The 20289-nt window shown below is 43.1% G+C and overlaps 1 protein-coding gene across 4 annotated transcripts in view; it reads left to right on the forward strand.

The window, feature by feature from the left end:
- The first annotated feature begins 3427 nt into the window (after nt 1–3427).
- Nucleotides 3428–20289, forward strand: part of Elovl2 (ELOVL fatty acid elongase 2) — a 37289-nt gene continuing 20427 nt past the window's right edge. For 2 of the 4 annotated variants that reach the window (XM_051194401.1, XM_051194404.1), the window contains exon 1: nt 3428–3518. In XM_051194401.1, the coding sequence (XP_051050358.1) occupies nt 3516–3518 (3 nt within the window). In that variant the 5' untranslated portion in view covers nt 3428–3515. Of the gene's footprint in view, nt 3519–3567; nt 3829–3857; nt 3984–20289 lie in introns of those variants that run through there. The other 2 variants (XM_051194403.1, XM_051194402.1) reach the window with 2 other exon arrangements.

A 20289-nucleotide genomic window follows, 5' to 3' on the forward strand; every position in this document is an offset into this window, starting at 1 on the left:
CTCCAAAGCATGCTCCCCAGTACAAGGAAGTCACAGTACTCTTTAGATGCCCATCAGTAATAGCAGTGAAACCCACAAAATATTGTATCATCAGAAGTGATAAGCCTTGAACTGAATGCTTCTAAATGAAGTAAGAGCAGTTAACCTCAATAATTGATCCTTTTTTAAACATTTTATTTTTAATGTGTGTATGTGTGTGCATATGCAGGTACATGCACACCACTCATTAAGTTTCTGTGCTTAAAAATATATGTGTTCCTTAGTAAATGGGACCTCATGAAACTGAAAAGTTTCTTTAAGGCAAAAGTCACTGTCAATAGGACAAAACAGCAGTCTACAGAATGGGAAAAGATCTTCAAAAACCCCACATCCAACAAAGGGCTTATTTCCAAAATATATAAAGAAAACTCTAGAAACTAGATACCAACAAACCAAATAATCCAATTTTAAAATGGGGTATATATCTAAACAGAGAATTCTCAACAGAAGAATCTGAAATGGCTGAGAAACACTTGAGATGCTCATCATCCTTATCCATCAGGGAAATGCAAATCAAAACAACTCTGAGATTCCATCTTACACCTGTCAGAAGTGACAGCTTATGCTGGAAAGGGTGTAAGGGAAGGGGAATACTCCTTCATTGCCAGTCGGGGTGAAAATTTGTACAGTCACTTTGGAAATCAGATGGCCCCTAGGATTCTTAAAGATAAGATTGCTCAGGAAAACATAGCATTGTGAGAAGGACCCAACATGCTTTTGGTTGAATTCTGACTTCCTCAATATTCTACCTCTGTTCCCTTCTATCCATTATTTGACTTTCCCAAGACTCAGTTTCCTTACTGGGCAAGTGTCGCTGAACTGCTATAAGTCACTTAGCACACTTTGGATTTATATACTCAATAGTTACCAGAAAACACTACATTTGACCTGAAAGAATGACTTGGCATTAACTTTAGGATCCCTGTTTCCCAGACATTGACAAGCTCTCTCAGATTGTAGCCATGTGTGTAGTTGAACTATGTGCTGAGAAAAAGCCCCTTCTCACTCTTTTTTTTAATAAAATAAATTTTGACAGTTTCACACATGTACATGACATTTTTTTAATCATAGTCCCTGTGGTGGTTTGAATATAAAAGGCCCTCATAGACTCATGTGCTTGAACACTTGGCCCACAGGGAGTGACACTATTAAGAGGTGTGGCCTTGTTGGGGTAGGCGTTTGAGGAAGTGTGCCTCTGTAGAGGTGGGCATTGAGGTCTCATGTATGTTCAATCTATACCCAGTTTGGGACTCAGTCTCTCCTGCTGCTGCTGCCTGCACATTAAGAAGATGTAGCATTATCAGCTCCTTCTCCAGCACCATGTCTGCCTGCATGTTTTCAGGCTTCTCCCATGATGATAATGGACTAAACCTCTGAAACTATAAGCCAGTCCCAATTAAATGTTCTCCTTTATAAGAGTTGCCATGGTCATGGTGTCTCTTCACAGCAACCCCCTTTTGCATTAACCTCTGTTATCCCCCTCCCACTGTCTTGACTTGACTTCTTTCCAACATGACCCCTTCATACTTTCATGTCTTTGCCATGAGCCACATCCTAGGTACTTGGCTTCACTTGTGTGGATCTTGGGTTGTGGTCAAAGCATCTGGAAGGGCAGAGACTGCATCTTCAGGAGCAGAAAGACCACAGCAGTTGTATACTATCATTATATGAGTGCTCCCCTAATAAACACCTGTTAATCAGTTATCTGGGTTTTGTGGACTCATTTGTGGACTCCAGGCTTTCAGTGGCCTGAAAATGTAAGACAAATAAACTACTATATTACACTACAACAACAGAAAGCAAACTAAAACACTGACCAAGGATGAGATATGGGAATAAACATAAATATTTAGAAGGCAGTATGCTCTGCCCTAGAGCAATGAATCCCCAGTTAGGGTCTTTTTGACATGATTTACAGTATCAGGTATGAATTCACTCCTGTGGAGCTTGCCTCGGATTAAGTCACAAAGTGGTTGGCTACCCCCACAGCAGTCATGCCACGATTACACCAGAAGTCACATTCTCCCTGGAAATTCAGTATGGTAGTACCCAGGTTCACTTCTGAGTAAGATCACAGAGGGGTGTACAGTGCACTCTGGCATTATGAAAGCTAGCCAGTAGAGAGGAAGATTCCAGATCAGTCCCAGCTTGATTTCTGTGTCTCTTATAACCCAAGTGTGTGATGTCTTCAGCAACAGGGTCTTACCATCTAGTTCTACTAGGCAACCAACAAGGCTCTTCAAACCATTGAATACATGCCCAGAGTGGGTCTCCTAGTTGGTTCTAAATCCTGTCAAATTGACAGTAAGGATGAAACATCACAGGAGGTGTCAAAAGAAGAGCTCCTTCAGAAGAAAACCATGCACACACACAAAGGACATCAGCCAGTGCCTATACTTCCCAGTTTTCATCGTGGTGGGTACTGGGTGGCCATGGAGATCAAATGAATACTGGTTCAGGATTTCGGCGATTTGTGGATTAGATACACTTTCCACATGTGAAATATAAGATATACAAAGGAAGAGAGAAGGAATGTATTTTCAGGTTTAAGATTCTTAGCATTTTTTATGATCGATATTTCTTTGTCCATGAGCCACCAAAGAACAACATGAACTCATTATGGAGGCAAAATGAAAAGCAGCCATGTGACACACAAAGGCTGTTCCCAGTTAACGAAGCATTGAATAAATCACCTGAGCCCCCGGCATTGTCCGGAAGTAAGATCTTCTGAAAAAGTCAGCTGAGACTGAACATTGGTACTAATCTGCTCCCGATGGCACACCAAAGGAATACAACTTATCGTTTGTTTATTTTCTACTTACTTATTTGGAGCAGGGTCTCACGAAGCTCAGGTTGGTGCTGACCTCACTAAGAAGCCAAGGCTGACCTTGAACTCTTTCCTATTCCTCCTGTCTTCTGCTCCCCAAGTGCCGGTATTGCAGGCGTGCCCTGCACATGCCCTGTCTCTATATCTACTACACCACCCACATCGGGCAAACCTGCGTGCCCAATTTAAATCACCTGGCTTTCGCCCCTAGCCTCGCTGCAGGGGTCCCCTCCTCCCAGGGCTGGCAGAATTGAGGGACCTCAGGTGACTTCTCCAGGTGCTGGCTGTGCCTAGGCTCGTGCAGAAGGCCGCCGGCTGGGCTTGCAAATCCCCGCCCGACCGGCAGGGGGCGCCGCGTCGGCGCGGGCGGGCGGGCGGGGGGCGCGCGCGGAGCGGGGACGCGCAGGCCTCTGGGGCCACGGTCTCGCTGGCCGCGCCGGGGCTCCTCCCCCGCGTGGTCCCCCTCGGGCGAGCGGCGCGGGGCGGAGGAAACGGCCCGGAGCGGGCAGGGCGCGGCGCGCGCCCGAGGGGGCGGGGAGGCGGGCGGCGCGCGGGGGCGGGGGCGGGGGCGAGTGACTAGCGCGGGCGGCGCGCGGCGCGGCGCAGAGGAAGGCGGCTACCCTGGACAGCGCATCGCGGCCGCGCGGCCATGGTGAGTGAGTGGGGCCGCGCGCCTGGTCCCGGCGGGCGGCGGACGTTGGGGCCGGGGGCCGTGCGAGCCCAGGGCCCGGGCGCCGGCGGGTAACGGGGCGCGGGGGCGTGTCGGCGCTGCAGCCGGGGCCCAACGCTCTCCCCGGAGCCGCTCGCCGACGGTCCCCCGCGAAGCCAGGCGCCTGGGCACAAAGGCGGAGACTGTGTGCTGCTCGGCTCGGAAGGAGCCGGTCCTGGGCGGGCAGCGATCCCAGCCCTAGGGGAGCTGAGGCAGGAGGATTGCCGCGAGTTCGAGGCCAGCCTGGGCCACGGTGAGACACCCTGTCTCAAAACAAAACAAAACAAAAACCACCTCCCCGCTAAAGAAAAGAAAAGAAAAGAAATCCGCACATCCTGCGTTTGTCTTCAAACCCGCATTTGTCTTCATTGGTCTTTGTCTTTTCGCCTGCACTTCACGGCTTGCTAAGTATGTGAAGCGACTGCCCGCTTTCCTTGCCTCGCCTGATACCAGTCAGCCCTAGATTGTCCCCCTCCTCCCATACCCTCTCTACTAGACTGAATGGGGAAGTCTTAGCACTGAAATTCTAGCCCACCGGTCACTTTCTTATTCTCCCTACCTCCTTCATTTTGTTTTTTTTTCTTTTAAGCATGCTATAATCTGTTTCTTTATTGGGTGTATTGAATATCTCCCGCACCAAAATTTGTCAACAGTGCGTGGTACACTGTGTGTGTGTGTGTGTGTGTGTGTGTGTGCGCGCGTGCAAAGGAAAGTACTTTGTGCTATGCTAACAGGGAGACAGCAGCGTCCTTGAAGTGGATCACTACAAGGACTGTCTTCTTGACGGGTGATGAGAATCTAAACTGCACTGTAGGAGCGGGGACACACTCCATTCTTGGACAAGAGGGACTCACTGATCAGAATATTGGTGGCCACCTTATGCTTTCTCTGCCACTTGAGTCTCCCTGACATCTGAGTGGACAGAGCACTTTTAGCGCTAATTGGCCCCCTCTCTCTCTCTCTCTCTCTCTCTCTCTCTCTCTCTCTCTCTCTCTCTCTCTCTCTCATATGTGTGGAGTGTGTTTCTGTCTGTCTCTCTCCCTCTCTGAACTTTTATTCCAAAGTAGATAGAGTTTTTAGTTAGGGAAAGCTTCCAAGAATATTTAACTCAATGAAGCAGTCAATGGGTATTAACTTGGAAGAGCCAGTGCCAAGGAAGTCTTACAATGTTTGTTCTATAGCATTTGAGCTCCTTTTCAATAAGCATTTTCAAATCTGTGTCCAAATCAAGCAGTAACACTTTTGAGAAATGAGGCTGGGGGGAAAGGGTGAGGGTTAGTTCCATAAGTAAGTGGGTCTGTTGATAGACTCTTCTATATACAAGCCAAAGACATCTCTGCTAATTAGTCTTATTGCAAACAATATTATTCAAGCCCCCTCCCCTTGCACAGTGTAAATGTATGGTTATTGGCCTAGGGAAGTGTGTTTATTCTAATCAGACAAACTGCCAATGGCATTTACATGAGAAGACTTGAAAATAATAGAGTTAAGATTGTACAGCTGCTGGTCCTCAACTAGTCTTGTGCAGATAGTAGAAATTAAAGATTTGCTTTTTAAAATTAAAACCAGTGAGCTAAACATAAATTGATGATGGTTCATTTTTAATTTCAATTTTCATTTGATTTTACTGTTAGAACTCTAGCAAAAAGAAAATAAGATTTTGTTTCTTGGACTTTTTTTTTTTTGAGACAGAATCTCTTAGTTCAGGCTAGCTTCAAGCTCTCAGTCCTCCTGCCTCTACCTCCCGAGTGATAGGCTTGCACGATGGAACCACCATACCAGGCACAATGTATTTTTAAGTTATCCAGCTGGGTAAGCTAAGCGTTTTGATTTTTGGTAAAGGGTTGAATGAACTGCATTTTAGTTTGGGAGGTTCATAGGCTATGGTCTGAAAGATTGCTGGAAATGTGTTAAGTGTGTTTGTATCCTGTATTTTAGTTGTGTTCAGCATTATGTCTATGATGGTTTTCCTCTGCTGGACAAGTAGATATAGGCCATTCAACTGTGTGGGGGTGGAGGGGTGGGCATAGAGTTGCTATGAGTAGGTGCTTACCAAGGAGAGTGGAGACTTTGCTAAGTGAAACTGTGTGGACACCATCGGTAGCTCATCATACTTCAGAAGTCATACATTTACCTATTTTTGTTTTCAGCTATGAGTAATAAGATTAGGTCATCACTAAGTCTGACAAAGAACCATTCTAATGAATTGGTACTTCCACCATTTAAAATCTAAAATCTAGCCATTTTAGCAACTTGAGAGTATGACTTGTTTTGAAGTTGATGTGATCTAGTGTCAATCATGAGTTTGAATCTCAGCTTCACATTTAACCATGTGACCTCAGGATTTCCTTCCATAAAAAGTGGTACTATGGCAGGACATTGAAATGCATAAAAGTAATTCTAGTTTGTGGGGAGCCAAAGTAGGAGGGCCGGAAGATTGAAACCAGCCTGGGCTAGCTAGCCATAGGATCAGCCAGAGCAATGGTGACTGTCTCAATATTATAGGGTTTGGGGGAGGAATAAATAAGATCATGTATTTTATGAGTCCATTATATCTAATAGAAATATAATGGAAAGCATATATGTGATTTTGAATTTCTGATAGGCACATTTGCAAAAGGAGAGACTCTGGCAAACAATTTTAACATTTAAGACACTCAAAGTAAGTGTTACATCCACATGCAATCAATACAAAAAGTTAAGGGATTTTACACATCCTTTTCACACAAAATCTTGAAAAATCATTCCCTGGGCATGGTGGTGCATTCCTGTAATCACAACACTTAGGAGACAGGGATCTTCGATTGTGAGTTCAAGGCCTCTCTGGACTATAAAAAGGAGATCCTATTTAAAACAAAGAAGCATCCGATTGTTTTTTCAAAATTCCAATGTGTTTATACTTACAGCAAAGCATGCGCCAGTTCATGGTGGCTGTATTTTAGTTGCTCGTGCTTTGGAGGTCATCATATTGGACAAGCAGCTCTCAGTAGCATGCATGTCCAAATTTGCCTCTTATCTCTGAGACCCTTTCCACTGATGCGAGCCTCGCTGACACCTTAGACACAGCACGAGGCGCAGGAGGAGGCTCACCTTTCAGCCTCTGCTCTGGCTGTTGGCATTGCCACCAGCCCTCTAGGTTACTGTGTCAGAAATCTGATTCTTGGTCCATTTTTTTTTTCTTTCATGTTGTTTTTCTGTCCAATATTCTCGGGTTTTTGTTTGGAAATGTATTATTTTAGTTTTTAACATTTTCTCACCTCTACCCCAGCTTTCTTTCTGTTTGCCCATCTAAAAAGTTTCTACCTTTTTTTGTCTCTTGATTTTTAAAAATGATATTCTCTGAATCGCTGGTCTCCACATCTCCCTATCCTTCCCTCGGTCCTTTCTCATGTTAAATCATAATGGTTTCTATTTTGTAGTTCATCTCTAATATCCAATGAATAATAATTACTGTAAGTGACAGCTTGATCTTAAAATGATCCATCCAAGAAAAGGAAAGGAAAATAAGCCACAGAAAGAAAAAATAAAACTGATGTTAGTACCTTAGGAGCATTTTTATAACTTTATTGGACATAAACTTCATTTATTAAATTAATCTTTCAAGAGACATCAGTGGCTCTGATTAATAATTATAGCAGTGACCATGACAGGGGTGTCCTCTCACTGTCTGACACTTTGTCAGAAGCAGAGTGCTCGCCTCTGTATCCCCGGAACAAAGGCACAGCACAAAGCAAGATACTGGACAGGTGGTCAGAAGAGCCAGCTCTCAGTGCCCCAGGCAGGTCAGTCTGCCACACTGTTTACCCACTTACTAAGTGGGGTTAATCCTTTGCCTACGATTATTAGCATCAGATGGGACTCAGCCAGGGCTATTCCCTCAGAGTCGTGTGTGTCTTCTTACCACCACTGTGGTTAGACCTCATCTAACCACACTCCTGAAGGCTAGAGCCTACCTACCTTCTCTATACACACCAGACTCTCTCGCACCCCAGCAGACTTCCTATCAGCACACTCAAGTGCTCTCTGCCTCATCTAATCAATGCTTATTAATGGTGTCTTTTGGCTTTGTGTCTCTTACTGCGTTCTGACTTCCTGAGGTCAGGCCTTGTCTGTGTTCAGTGATGAATCTCAGTATTAGGTGATCATTCTAGGGAGGATGCTAGCATATCATAGGCACTAGACATTATTTGTGGTAGTTGGCCATATGATTATAACTTAATGCACTGTAGGTGGGGGGGGGATGGTGGTCAGTGAAGGGATGCTGGGCCAGCATGAGGACCTGAATCCAGATTCCTGGCACCACATAAAAATGAACAGCCCCAAAGCTAGGCATGGCGTTGAACACTGTAACCAAGTACTGAGAGGGCTTGCTGGCCAGCCAGTCTAGCGGCACTGGAAAGTTCCAGATTCAGTGGGAGTTCCTGTCTCCGTGTGTGTGTGTGTGTGTGTGTGTGTGTGTGTACTGTTTGGTGTTAATTTGTGAATATTTTATATGTCTACTAATTTAAACATAATTAGGCTTCAATGTAGCTAAAACAGATGCTTTTCAGTGCATTTATACACCTAATATTTTGAGTTTTTCCTCATAAGAAAGTAAATCCTATCAGAAACGATGACAGCAGCTTTGCACATTGTATGTTTTAAGAGTTTATTTTGTTTTAACTGCAGTGCTTTAGAGATGTAAATATGTTGAATTTTTGTGTGATTAAGCAGAACTTGATTAGTGAGATCTTAGAATTCCCTAGGTATTAGGGCTACTTGGAGACCCTTATTTAGTTGACAGGGTCAGAACACTTATTGGCCATCATGTTAAGGAGTTAGATTTAAATTAACTCCTGCCTTTAAAGATACATGTGTTTCTATTGTAGAAACAGTGTTTGTTTGGTTTTGTTTGGTTCTGTTTTGAAGCAAGGTCTCACTTAATAAGGTGGGCTGGCCTGGAACTTGCCACTCTAGCTCAGCCTCCTGAGTGCTGAGATAACAGGTGGCAAGCTGTGTTCAATGCTTACTCTAGCTGACTGTCCTCTCTGTGTCTGGAGAAAGAAGCATCCTGTGCCTGAACCCCTCTGCTCCTGTTCTTAGGACCCCTCTGCCCCTGTTCTCAGGGCCTTCCTTAAGCTGCCCCTGGAAAGACACTCAGAGACCCACAGCTTTCTTGCCTTAGAAATCAGATTCATAGCCCTTGGAAAATCAGTGGTGAACTTAGCTTGAGAGGAAGGGTGCTTTGGATGCTGGAGAAATGCCGCTAGGGCAACCCATCCAAATGGTTCCTGGGGTCTCGCACATCCTACTCCAGAGGCTGAGCAGTTGCTATTTCTTTATATAATCAAGATCCTCAGCTCCCTTTCTGGCCTTTTTTGTGTTCTGACTCCTAAAAAGAAATGGCATTTATCACAAGTCATTTTGCATTCACAACCTGAAATCTGTTTCAAATGCCAAGCACAAAGCAACCACACTAGTGACTTTTGTGAGCCACATTTCTCCTTAAACAGTAGTATGCTCAGACACCAGCCACTTGGATGTTGTTAAGTTCAGTTTGCAAATTAGGTTAACTGGCTCCTAAGTTTCTTTCCTCTTCCAATTTGAAGCATAAGTGGAAGTGTTCCTGGGTTAGGACGTTCTGCAGACAATGCTAATCTTATCAGCACTTGCCTCCTATAGGCAGAACAAGGCTTTGTGACAGTTCCCGGTGCAGACTTTGGAATGAATAGTTTGCTTTTGCTCTTCCTTTGAAAACATGAAATCCGTTCTCTGTATTGAGTAACTTACTCTTTAAAACTGCATTCAAAGAAACATACAAATACCTTGTCTCCCAAGGGAAGAGCCTGGGCTCTGAAGGCCAGGAATCCAGGGCACACAGCTCTGCAATAGTGCCCTGGAGCTCAGACAAAGAGTGGCACCTGGTGTAAAAATGTTCCATGTGTGCTTCAAGGAGTTGGGGTCCACCCTGGATTGTGACTGGCTCGGTTTTGGTGTGTGTGAACACAGTGATGTAGACCCAATTAGAACCACACAGGTAGAGGAAGTAATGAGTAAGGCCACAGAAAGAAAAGGATTTGAGAAACCTCATCCTGGGAGTACTTTGTGGTCAAGGCTGTGTCTTCACAGAACCAGCCTCATCCCTGCTGGGACAGCTAGTGAGTACTGTAATGTGAAAACTGGGCATTGCGACTGGGAGAGATGGATCGGGCCAGGTTTGGGCTAGTGTTAAACTTGAGAGTAAGATTTTGAAAGGGGTAGAGAAGGATGGTTGTGCGTGGAGGAGGCATTCTATAGAAAGGCTAACCTAGTTACCACTCTATCTCAGGCTCCAAGCTCCTGGACATGGGGCTGATGTAGGGCGTAGCTAATAGGTTGCCTCTTTTCACTTGTTTTCATGATTTGGTTGTTGGGTTTAACTCCTTGGTCTCTCCGTCTGCCAAGTTGTTTAGTCATGTAAAACTCAGTATTCTCACCCCTAGACTGTGATACATAGTGGAGAAGACAGTGCATGTGAGGCCCTTCTGAATAGGTGGACAGCAATTGCTTACAGAAGCTCAGGCATGTCCATCTTTCCAGGACTGCTTTTCTGTATGCATGAACTAGAGAGCTTTTCAACTACCCTGATCAATCTAAACATACATTTTAGAAACTGTATATCACTATGAAGATGAATGTTAAATTTCACATTCAGGATACACACACACACACACACACACACACACACACACACACACACACACACACGAAGAATGAAAATGTGGGAAGGTTTCATTGTCTCAGCCTCAGATCCCCAAGGCTACAAGAATTCTATTAAAGTAATTGATGAAAAGGAAAACCTGAAACACAGTTCACATGTGCTTTTTTAAATACCATTTTCTTACTGAGTGGTTCTCATAGCAAAGTGCCTGTTAGAAAATGGCCATGGATTTGAGTAACAGCTTTGGGTGATCTAGAGAGCCTCCTGTAATCAGATTAAGCCACAGCTATTTGCTCAACCACCCACATCAAATTGCCTGGTTTGAGCTTCTTAATGGTGCTTAGCCTAAGGCCTTAACCCCTAAAAACACTCTACTAGAAAATATTTCTTCCATTCTCTCCTTTTCCCACTGTACCCTCGTTCTTTCAGTACTAAATATAAACATAGCAAATAATTGGATCTGTGTGTGTTACAGAGAAAGAGAGTGCATCACTCTGTTGTCTGTCATTTTAGAGGGGATAACAGTTGGCAAGACATTTAAGAATTTGAGTAAGAACAAAGTAGAGAATGAAAGAATGTGTTATCATTGGCAGTAATGTTTGCAAATGTGGGGCACTGTCTGGTGGAGTGAAGCTACTGTTTGAGGGACTGATGGAAGACAGGCTTCGGGGGACTTTGGACCATGTAGCCTGAAGTTTCTGGGTCTCTGGACAAAGTCCCTGCCCTCCAGCATAGTGCTGTAGAGTGACTAGTTCTGTCATGGCTTGACTCTCTATCCACCCCCATGTGCACACACCGTTTGTGATCAACCCAATGAACACATGTTACACGTGAAATTATAGTACCACATGTTTGTTCAGTATGTTAGTGTACAGAAACAACATCTGGCATCATCTGTGTAATTGATAGCTTGCATGTTATGCTTGCTTTTTTTTTTTTTTTTAAATCTCTCTCTGCCACCGCATTCATGAGGGTGAGTGTTTCCCCTGACATCTCTACTGCTGATTCCAGACCACAGTGGAGCCTGCACACAGGAGACACGTAGAAAATAATGTTTGATAAACAGATTTGTAGCTTTCCCGTGTTTGAGGATACCAAGACTCAAGAGTCTAGTTACAAATTCAGAATCTAAAAACCAAAGTGCTAAAGTAGCCCTGCTTGCTATGGGCAGGGGTATCTTGAGAACTGTATTTTGTAATTTGTAACTAGCAAGTGGTAGACTGGAGACTCAAACCCACTTTATGTCTGTGTTTGTCATCTTCTATAGACCATTGCGTGTAGCATTGTGTATATCTGCTTTTCACACAACCCTGATGAGGCATAATTATTCAGTTTGTCTGACAAGCATTGTAAAAATTCTCAAATTGAGTTTCCCCTAAAACTGGTAGTGTTTTTAAGAAGGCAGGGAAGGGAGGATTTATCATAGTTGTTGCTTTATTTTTGAGATAGACTAGTCTACATTGGCCTTAAATTAACTAGGTAGTTGAGAGGGTGACTTTGAACACCCAACCCTCCTGCCAGCACCTTCCACGTGCTAGGATTACAAGCATGTGCCACACACCTGGCTTGATTGAACATATTTGTAAAGAAATCCCAAGTTTCCTTCAACTACTTAAATACTAATTTTCCATTTGATATCATTTCCTTGGGATTCATTTATGTAGCAAATACTTAAGATAATTATTTGCTTCATATTTATTTACATTGTAGGTGTGTCAGTTCATATTTGTGATGTATAGAAGGGGACCAAACAATAAATATGGACTCTAAATGAAGACTCTAATAAATAGCATGTTATAAGGTTGATGTCCATGGATAAAACCGTTAAGCAGGATGAGACAACAGGCACACTGTGGTCAGAGGGAAGAGTCAGTGTGATAGGAATTGGGTATTTTTGAACAATATATCATTAGAGAAGAGGTATTTAGAGATTATTTTTAATCATGAGTCATTTTTTAACTTTTATGTGGTAGCATTCTTCACAGAGAATTTATTTGTAGCAATTCAATTTTTAGTAACAGAAAATAATATCCCCACTACTTTGAAGAATGTAGAACCAAGTGCTGTGCATATATGTATGTATATACATATATATGTATATATATGAATTTTGTGTGAATTCTAGATCATTAAAAAGGCTAAAAATATAAAAAATGAAACTTTCAAACTTGAAAAATAGAGGCTAAGGTATGGGTAACTTGGCACAAACCATAACATATAATGTTTAGGCTCAACAGTAGTGTGCTTGGCATGGATGAGAAGATACCATAGGCTGAGCTTAAAAAAAAAAAAAGGCTGAGGATAACTGGAAGGAACTGACTATTACAAAAGGTAGCAGGCAGGATACATGGTGACTTTAAATGAAGAGGACAAGCAGCCCAGCAGAAGCATGGGATGATGGTCATGGAAATAACAGCTTCCCGAAGAGGAGGCTTTCACAGTATGCTAACAAATATGTAAAGACATGCACAACCTCTGAAGGAATGTGGAAGTGCAAACTGATACCATGTCACACCCATGAACTTGACAAAGATTAAAAACTGACAGTACCAAGTTTCATAAGTGTTTGAGAGCAATGTAGTAGTTTTCACAGAAAAAAAAAAAATCAAAAGTGCATTTCCTAAACAGCTTAGCAATTTCACAACTAGGTTTTTCCCAGAGAAACTCCTACTTATGGGTGTTAGAGATTTTTATAAAGCAGCAGTTTTGAAATAACAGAAAATTGAAGAAAAACGCTAAAATATCCATCAGGAAATAAGTAATGTATTCGATTCCTATGGTAAAATGCAGCCTGTGGATGAATGAACTAGATTGTAGGTTCCACCATGAACAGATCCCACCAAATACTGAATGACAGAACAAGCTACAGAAACAAATATGCACAGTGTGTGCAAACCCCCCCAAAGCACACAGCTACTCTTTGTGACTGTCACATCAGGTCTGGCACAGGCACCCAGGTTGTGGAGTTGAGCAAAAGGGACAGCTGCTTCATTAGTTGTGTTCTGTTCTTCATGCTTAGCCTATCTGAGACCAAAACGATAGCTGAGTTAATGATTAGGGATTTGAAGCAAATGACAGAATTTAAGCATGTGCATGAGATATATTTTGTGTATATGTGTGTGTGTATGTATATGCATGTGCACATGCGTGCATGCATGTGTGGAGGTTGGAGATCAGCTTCAAGTGTTACTCCTCAGGAGCTGTTTAACTTGGTTTTTGAGATGTGGTTTCTCATTGGCCTAGAACACACCATGTAGGCTAGTCTGTCTGACCAGCAAGTTCTAAGAATCTGCCTGTTTGGCCTCCCTAGTGCTGGGATTGCAAGTGGGCCCTTACCACTCCTGGTCACTCTACTGACGATATATTTTATTCTCTACATTTTAATACATTTACATCTTGCTGCCAAGTTAAAATTTAGACACTGCCAACTTTAAATTTGGGATCTGTGCTAGTGTTGAAGGTCCAAGGCCTTCCCTGCATGATCCTATCAAAGAAGGTGAGTCACAACCAGGAGCCTGCCCTTTGTTTCTTTGGACACTAGGCTGGTCTCTTGGCTGAATCAACATCTGAAGGGAAGTTCTAGAAGGACATGGTCAATAACAGAGACGAGAATAAGCTTGTTGCCCCCTATATGAAAGAGAATGACCAGATACATGAGCAACTAGCCCCATCTCCTCAGCCACAAGAGCCAGCCTTGTTGACACTCATTCACTTCCACAGCACACTGGGACTTGGTTACCGACAGGGCAGCTATAGAGAGGGTCTCATGGAACAAGGAGAACTTTTGTGCTCAAATTGCATGGCATAAATATTTGTACTTTACAACTTTGAATTCATGTCAGGGAAGTCATGTCCTCCCTCCTTTCTCTTCCACAGTTAATTTCTCCATTCAGTGTTGGTTTTGAGAATCCTTAGGGTGCCCTCTCTGATTAAGCTGAGAGCTGGGAATGTGTCTTAGTGGTAGAATACTTAACCTACCAGGCACAAGGTCCTGGGTTTGATGCCAGCACCAAAAAATGAAACAAAACACTTCAATTGGAATTCCTGCCTCTCCTTGTTAAACCACTGCATTTCTTCTTTTAATTATTTAAGAGGGCCATTACTGTTGAGAGCTCAACAGGTGAAAGCACTTGTCACATAACCCTGATGATCTGAGTTCAATTCCCAGCACCCATGGGAGGTGGGAGGAGAAAACTGACTTTATAAAGTTGTCCTCTGACCTTCACATAGTGCCATAGTGTGCCCATGCCCCAACACTCTCATCCAACACACACTCACACACACACACTAAATTTATTATTAAATTATTCATTAAATTAATAAAAGGTCATCATTTTTGAGATAGGTTGCTAATGAGAGGATATACCTGTTCTATAATGCCACTCTCTTTACTATCAAATTAAGGTGGCAGCGGAGTTATAAGGCAGAGACAATGTGTCCACTTTTGGGATTTGGAAATTCTGAACACTTAATGCCTATCTCTTCCATATCAACTTTGTGTCAACAGCTGTCATAGATGTTTTTACAAACATTCAAGTATTTAATCTCCAGCCATGCTGTTGTGAGATGTTTGTCTTCATCTCATAGAGAATACAGGGGCCACTCAGATTGTTTCCCCAAGTGTGTGCTCTTCTTGTGAGAGCTACAGCCATGCCTGTTTCTTGCAGTGACACATGGTGTGCCAGGCTGTCTCCTCAGTAGCTCAGGTGACCATCTCGCATATACCCAGATCAAAACTGTCCCCCAAACCCACACATGATGGGTGGTGAGAAGAATTGGCTTTCTTGCTGTGAATGGAACAGAGAAGCTTCCTTGCTTAAGTTCACTTACATCACTTGTCGAGGAGGAACAGCAATGCCTGTCTTCCAGAGTAGGGACTGGAATGCTCTGGTGGCTTGTATTAATTACACCCAGTATTTGTGTGGACATACCGTATGAACACTTGGATTCAGTGTTACCGTTATCAGTCATGTGTGTCCTATATAAAATGAGGACCTAAGTGACAGCAACTCTGAAATCACTCTTAAAATGAACTACATATAGGAAGTAGGGTCATGACAGCTGTAAGTAGCTAACATTGGAGAATTATTCTTTATTCACCAGTGAAAATGTGGAAAGTCTACAACCATCAGTACATTGCATCTAATGAGATGGTTGCTCTGAGCTGGATCCATGTTTGCTTCTAGTCAACAGCAATTCCTCTTTAGCAACCACAAGGGTCAGAGAAATGAATTCGGGCCATGGCTTATCATGGAAGATATGCATACACTTTTCTAGAGTATCATATTTTAATCTACTTTGGAGTTATAATGCTGCATCCAGATCTAGAGCTAGGAACCAAATCCCCAACAGAGTTACAGCAGAATACTATAGTCATTTGCTTGATGGACATGAGCAAAATATGTGTCTTGTCCCTGCCCCACACCTAATCCTAATTAGGTCCGTTTGAAGGTAGGGGAAGAGTAGGGGAAGGTAGGCTCAGGAAATGGAATTGGTTCTATCAATAGAAATATGGTGTTTAGGATAAGAATTTATACTTCTACTTCATTCTGAGAGTGTTCACTTAAGTAGTTGACAACTAGAGTAAATCCAGAGCAAAATGCTTGGCAGGTGTGGTGACAATTGTCCAAAACTCAAGAATTGTGGAGGTGAAGGCAAGAATATCTCCTTGAGTTTGAGGTCAGCCTGGATTACATAGTGAGACCCTGTTTAAAAAAAAAACACACCAGAAAAACTGAAGAGAATGCTCTAGAGCAGTGGTTCTCAACCTTCTTAATGCTGTGACCCCCAACCACAAAATCATTTTGCTGCTACTTCATTTTGCTACTGTTGTGAATTGTCAATATCTGATGTGACCCCAAGGGGTTTGAGACCTACAGGTTGAGAACCACTGCTGTAGAAGATGAGGTAGTCTTGAGAATACTATATAGGCAGGCATGTGTCTGAAATCTCACACTCAGTGGAACTCCACATCTGTGGAGTACGGAAGGAAGGAAAACAGAGTCAGACCACTGCAGGTGGAGTGGGAAGAGGCAGGAGGCAGAGAAGCCGAGCCTCTGCAGCTGATTGGCTGTGAAGGAAGGAGCTAGCCTGAACTGCCTCCTCTCCAAATAGCGCAGAGCCACCATGTGGAAGAAGAGTGCTGGTTGTGACTCCAGGGGGAAGAAGTGGGATGTACAAGTCATGCTGGAAGGTGAAGAGATGAGCACTAAAGCTCTCGGTGAACAAGGAATACTGAAAACGGAATGTGCTGCTGGGGTTTCCCTAGTGGGTTAGGAGATCACAGTCAGCGCTCGGTGGGAAGCAGTTCTTTCCAGCTTGTGTGGATTGTTGAACTAGATATCTGTGAATTGCAACTGTTAATAAGCAGTTCCCATCTCCATCTGGAGTTTAAAACACATGACACTGGGGCCGGTGAGATGGCTCAGCATGTTATGGCACTTGCTGCCAGCGCTTACAACATGAGCAGGGTCCCTGGAGCCCACGTGGTAGACACAGAGAGCTGACTCCAGCACATTGTCCTCTGACCTGTGTATACACAACATAAGTCAATGACAAAATTACTGGTAAATCTCTCCTTTTCGAGACCATTTCTAGTCATAACAAAACTGTATGTTTCACAGCTAATTCTTAGGTCTTTATTATAGATTTGTATGAAAAGAGAAAGTCTTTATAATAAAAATTGACATTTTCATATTTTTAAAGTTACATTTCAAAACTATACTCTTTGAAATGCATAAAGCCAGGCTTTGGTGGCTCATGCTTTAATCCCAGCACTCAGGAGGTAAAGGCAGGTGAATCTCTGTGAGTTCGAGGCCAGCATGGTCTACAGAATGAGTTCCAGGATAGGCTCCAAAGCAATACAGAGAAACCCTGTCTTGAAAAAAACCAAAAAACAAACAAACAAAAATGTATAAGTATTCATACCAAAACTTTCTCGATATTGGCTTGATATCAACAAATGTCTTTTTGTTGGTTAAAAGATGGAAAATTTAAAGTGTAGGAATAAATTAAAAAAAAAAAAAAAGGTCAGGTAATGTATAAGTTGATTTTACTTGGCCAGTTCAAAAATGTATGAATATTTTAAAACATGTCTGACACTATTAACACTTTTTATTTATTGATCATAAATTAATTAAAAGTATAAATCCAAATGCAAGGATGTAAATCTTTAGCTATAGTGGTAATACTACATGTAAAGTTCACTTGGAATCAGACTACCATCTGCATTTCTGGACAGGTAGAGGTGGAGGCCATTTCCCGAGGCCAGGGAATGAGCTCAGCAGCCATGTCAGAAGTACGTGTGATGACAACACACAGTGTCCTTTCTTTAATGACTTTAAGGTGGAGTTGGATGTTGTGACTTACATTAGTGTTCCATGAAGTCTGCATAGAAACCCTTGTTCCGGTGAGAGCTCTTTCAGCGGCAGCTGCTCCCACTCTCACAGGGAGGGAGTGTAGGTGAGACAGCCTAAGTCCAAGGCCGCACAGCTGTCACTCATCAGAGTCCAGAGAAGAACCAGGGTCTCCTGACTCCTACCCTGGTGCTACCTGCCTTGTTAGTGATCATCAGTGTCATAGTGAAACATCCGTCTTAAGTGGAATTGGGAAAAGCCATGTGACTAAGTAGGATTTTATTGAATATATGAGACATTGCAGCTCTCTGCATCCTGACTTCCCTTTAAGTGTGTGTGGGCTGAGAAATAGGCTTTACTCTGAATAATGTTACCTGGGCAGGAGTAACCATTGTTGGCATGGTCAGGTGGCTTTCTTTGAAATTGAGTGGTTCCTCCATTACAGGAGTCTTTAGCCTAGAGATCAGCAGAATAAGATGAACAATTGGGTGAAAAGTGACCCTGTAGCAACACCACAAGGCCCTTTTCTGGACTGTTACCAGTGGCTTTCTTCCTAAGTCTTTCAGTAGACAGAGGACCCCTGTACCAGTGAGACTGTGACCATGCTAGCAGTGCAGTAGACAGCTGCATCATCCCCATGTGCATGCTTGTCATCTCTACTTCAAATCAGATTCCCAACCAAGCATTGCAGCCCCAACCAAGCTTCTCCTGCAAATGGACTCACTGCTGCTCTTCCCGAGAGACTCACACAGGACACCTGCCCTGGCAGCCACCTCAGAGAGTCACACAGGACACCTGCCCTGGCAGTCACCTCAGAGAGTCACACAGGACACCTGCCCTGGCAACCACCTCAGAGAGTCACACAGGACACCTGCCCTGGCAGCCACCTCAGAGTCACACAGGACACCTGCCCTGGCAGCCACCTCCCTGACCTTCCTTCTGGGCTGGCTGCTGGCTGCTGGCTGCTGGCTGCCATAGCCATTACATTTCTGCCCCTTGGTCTGCTTTGAACGAGTTAGACCTTCTCTTTCTACACCAGCAATAATTTGAGAAAATAATTCAGTGTAGCATCTCTTTCTTTGACTTTATTAACTTGCCTAAACCCAACACACATTTCCTTTACCCAATCAGATGGAAACTTCCAGCCCTTGCTTCTCCAAAGCCTAATTTGGCTCTTATTGGAAAACAACTGGAGCACTGATCCAGGCTGAGATGTCACCAACAAACACCCAGTCCTGAAAGTGTGTCTGCCGAAGGAAGAGTCAGGCAGGGCTGTGCTCCTCCTTCCCCAGTCTGTCACCACCACCTGCTGATGTTGCTGGATTTATGTCTTCTCTCTTATGAGGTGGAAGGACAAAACACCACAAAGCTTTCATGGCTGTGTTAAGCACAGTAGTCATATTCTCTCAATGATAGTTTCATTGAAAAGCAAGTTTTGAGAGTTGAAAAATGAGATGAAGAATTCTGTCTAGAAAATATTTTTAAAACCAAAAGATCATGACTGCTCAATTAGTGTAATTCAGTATTTATTTTGTAGAATTCAGATAGGCTCTAGTGGTTCCTCTAGAGAACATATTGATACACATACTTTTAAAAAGGAATTGGGTTGTCCTCTCTTATACGCATGGCTTCGAACAGCTGGCTTTTCTTTATTATGAAGCTGGTTTTCCTTAGCACTTTGAAGATGAGAACGTACAAACTTTCCTGTCTGACTGGTAGAGGGAGTGTGGTGGACTATGCAGACCACAGAAGACCAGCAAAGCAATATGTTGTTGCTACCATGGTCACACCACTGCTAAGGAAGCTGCAGAAATCCTCTCTTCCCATGGCAGGAAGCCCTCCCTTCTCTGAATTTCTAAGACACGGGCACAGAGGAAGGCTGTATATTGATTTCTGTGGAATATCTAGGGGGAAAATTGAAACATTTGCCTATGGGATCTGGGAACAAACTTACCAGGCATTTCGGGTTAACCAGCCTCTCTCCACATAGCCCATTAATTAGGTCAAGGTTCCTTTTGTGAGTTTTGTAGTTTTGTTTCAAAATCCAAGATAATATGTTTGCAGCTTGCCCATACTTGGTCAGCAATATCTCAGGGTCAGTTCTTTTTGTCTGAATCTGGCACTTTTCCTACTTCTTGGAGCCTGGAAAAGAAGAAAGAACAAGAGAACGGGAGGACAAACACTCATTAGATTATCTCTTTAAGACCTCGAGCCGGAGAGGGCCTCAGAGAGCACGTACTCACAACACTGAACAACTTTTGTACCATAATTTTAAAAAGTAGCCTCCAGAGACTGAAGAAGAGGCGTAAGATGATTGCATTTAATTAGGATCATTTTGTACTACAACGTGATTTCTACTGCCTAATGAATAGAAATATTTGTAGTAAGAAAAGGGGTAGTAATATTTTATTAATGCACTCATTTTAAAAACATCGAAGAGCCAAGAGGAAACCAAAACAGGATTTCTGATGTTGCTGAATTCTGAAAATAAGGATCAAAGTCTTATTTTGACAGTATGTTGGCAAAAGCATTGGCTTTGTCACATTTGTGTAGCTCATAATAACTTTGTCTTCTGCTCCCATCATCTATAGACAGACACTTGTCACTGTCTTCTCCCCTCCCCTGGAGGTATATCCATTGGTCACATTGCATTGGGATTTACTAGCGATGAAAAATGAAC

This window comes from Phodopus roborovskii, unplaced genomic scaffold (assembly GCF_943737965.1).
Source record: "Phodopus roborovskii unplaced genomic scaffold, PHOROB, whole genome shotgun sequence".
NCBI classification, from domain to species: domain Eukaryota; kingdom Metazoa; phylum Chordata; class Mammalia; order Rodentia; family Cricetidae; genus Phodopus; species Phodopus roborovskii.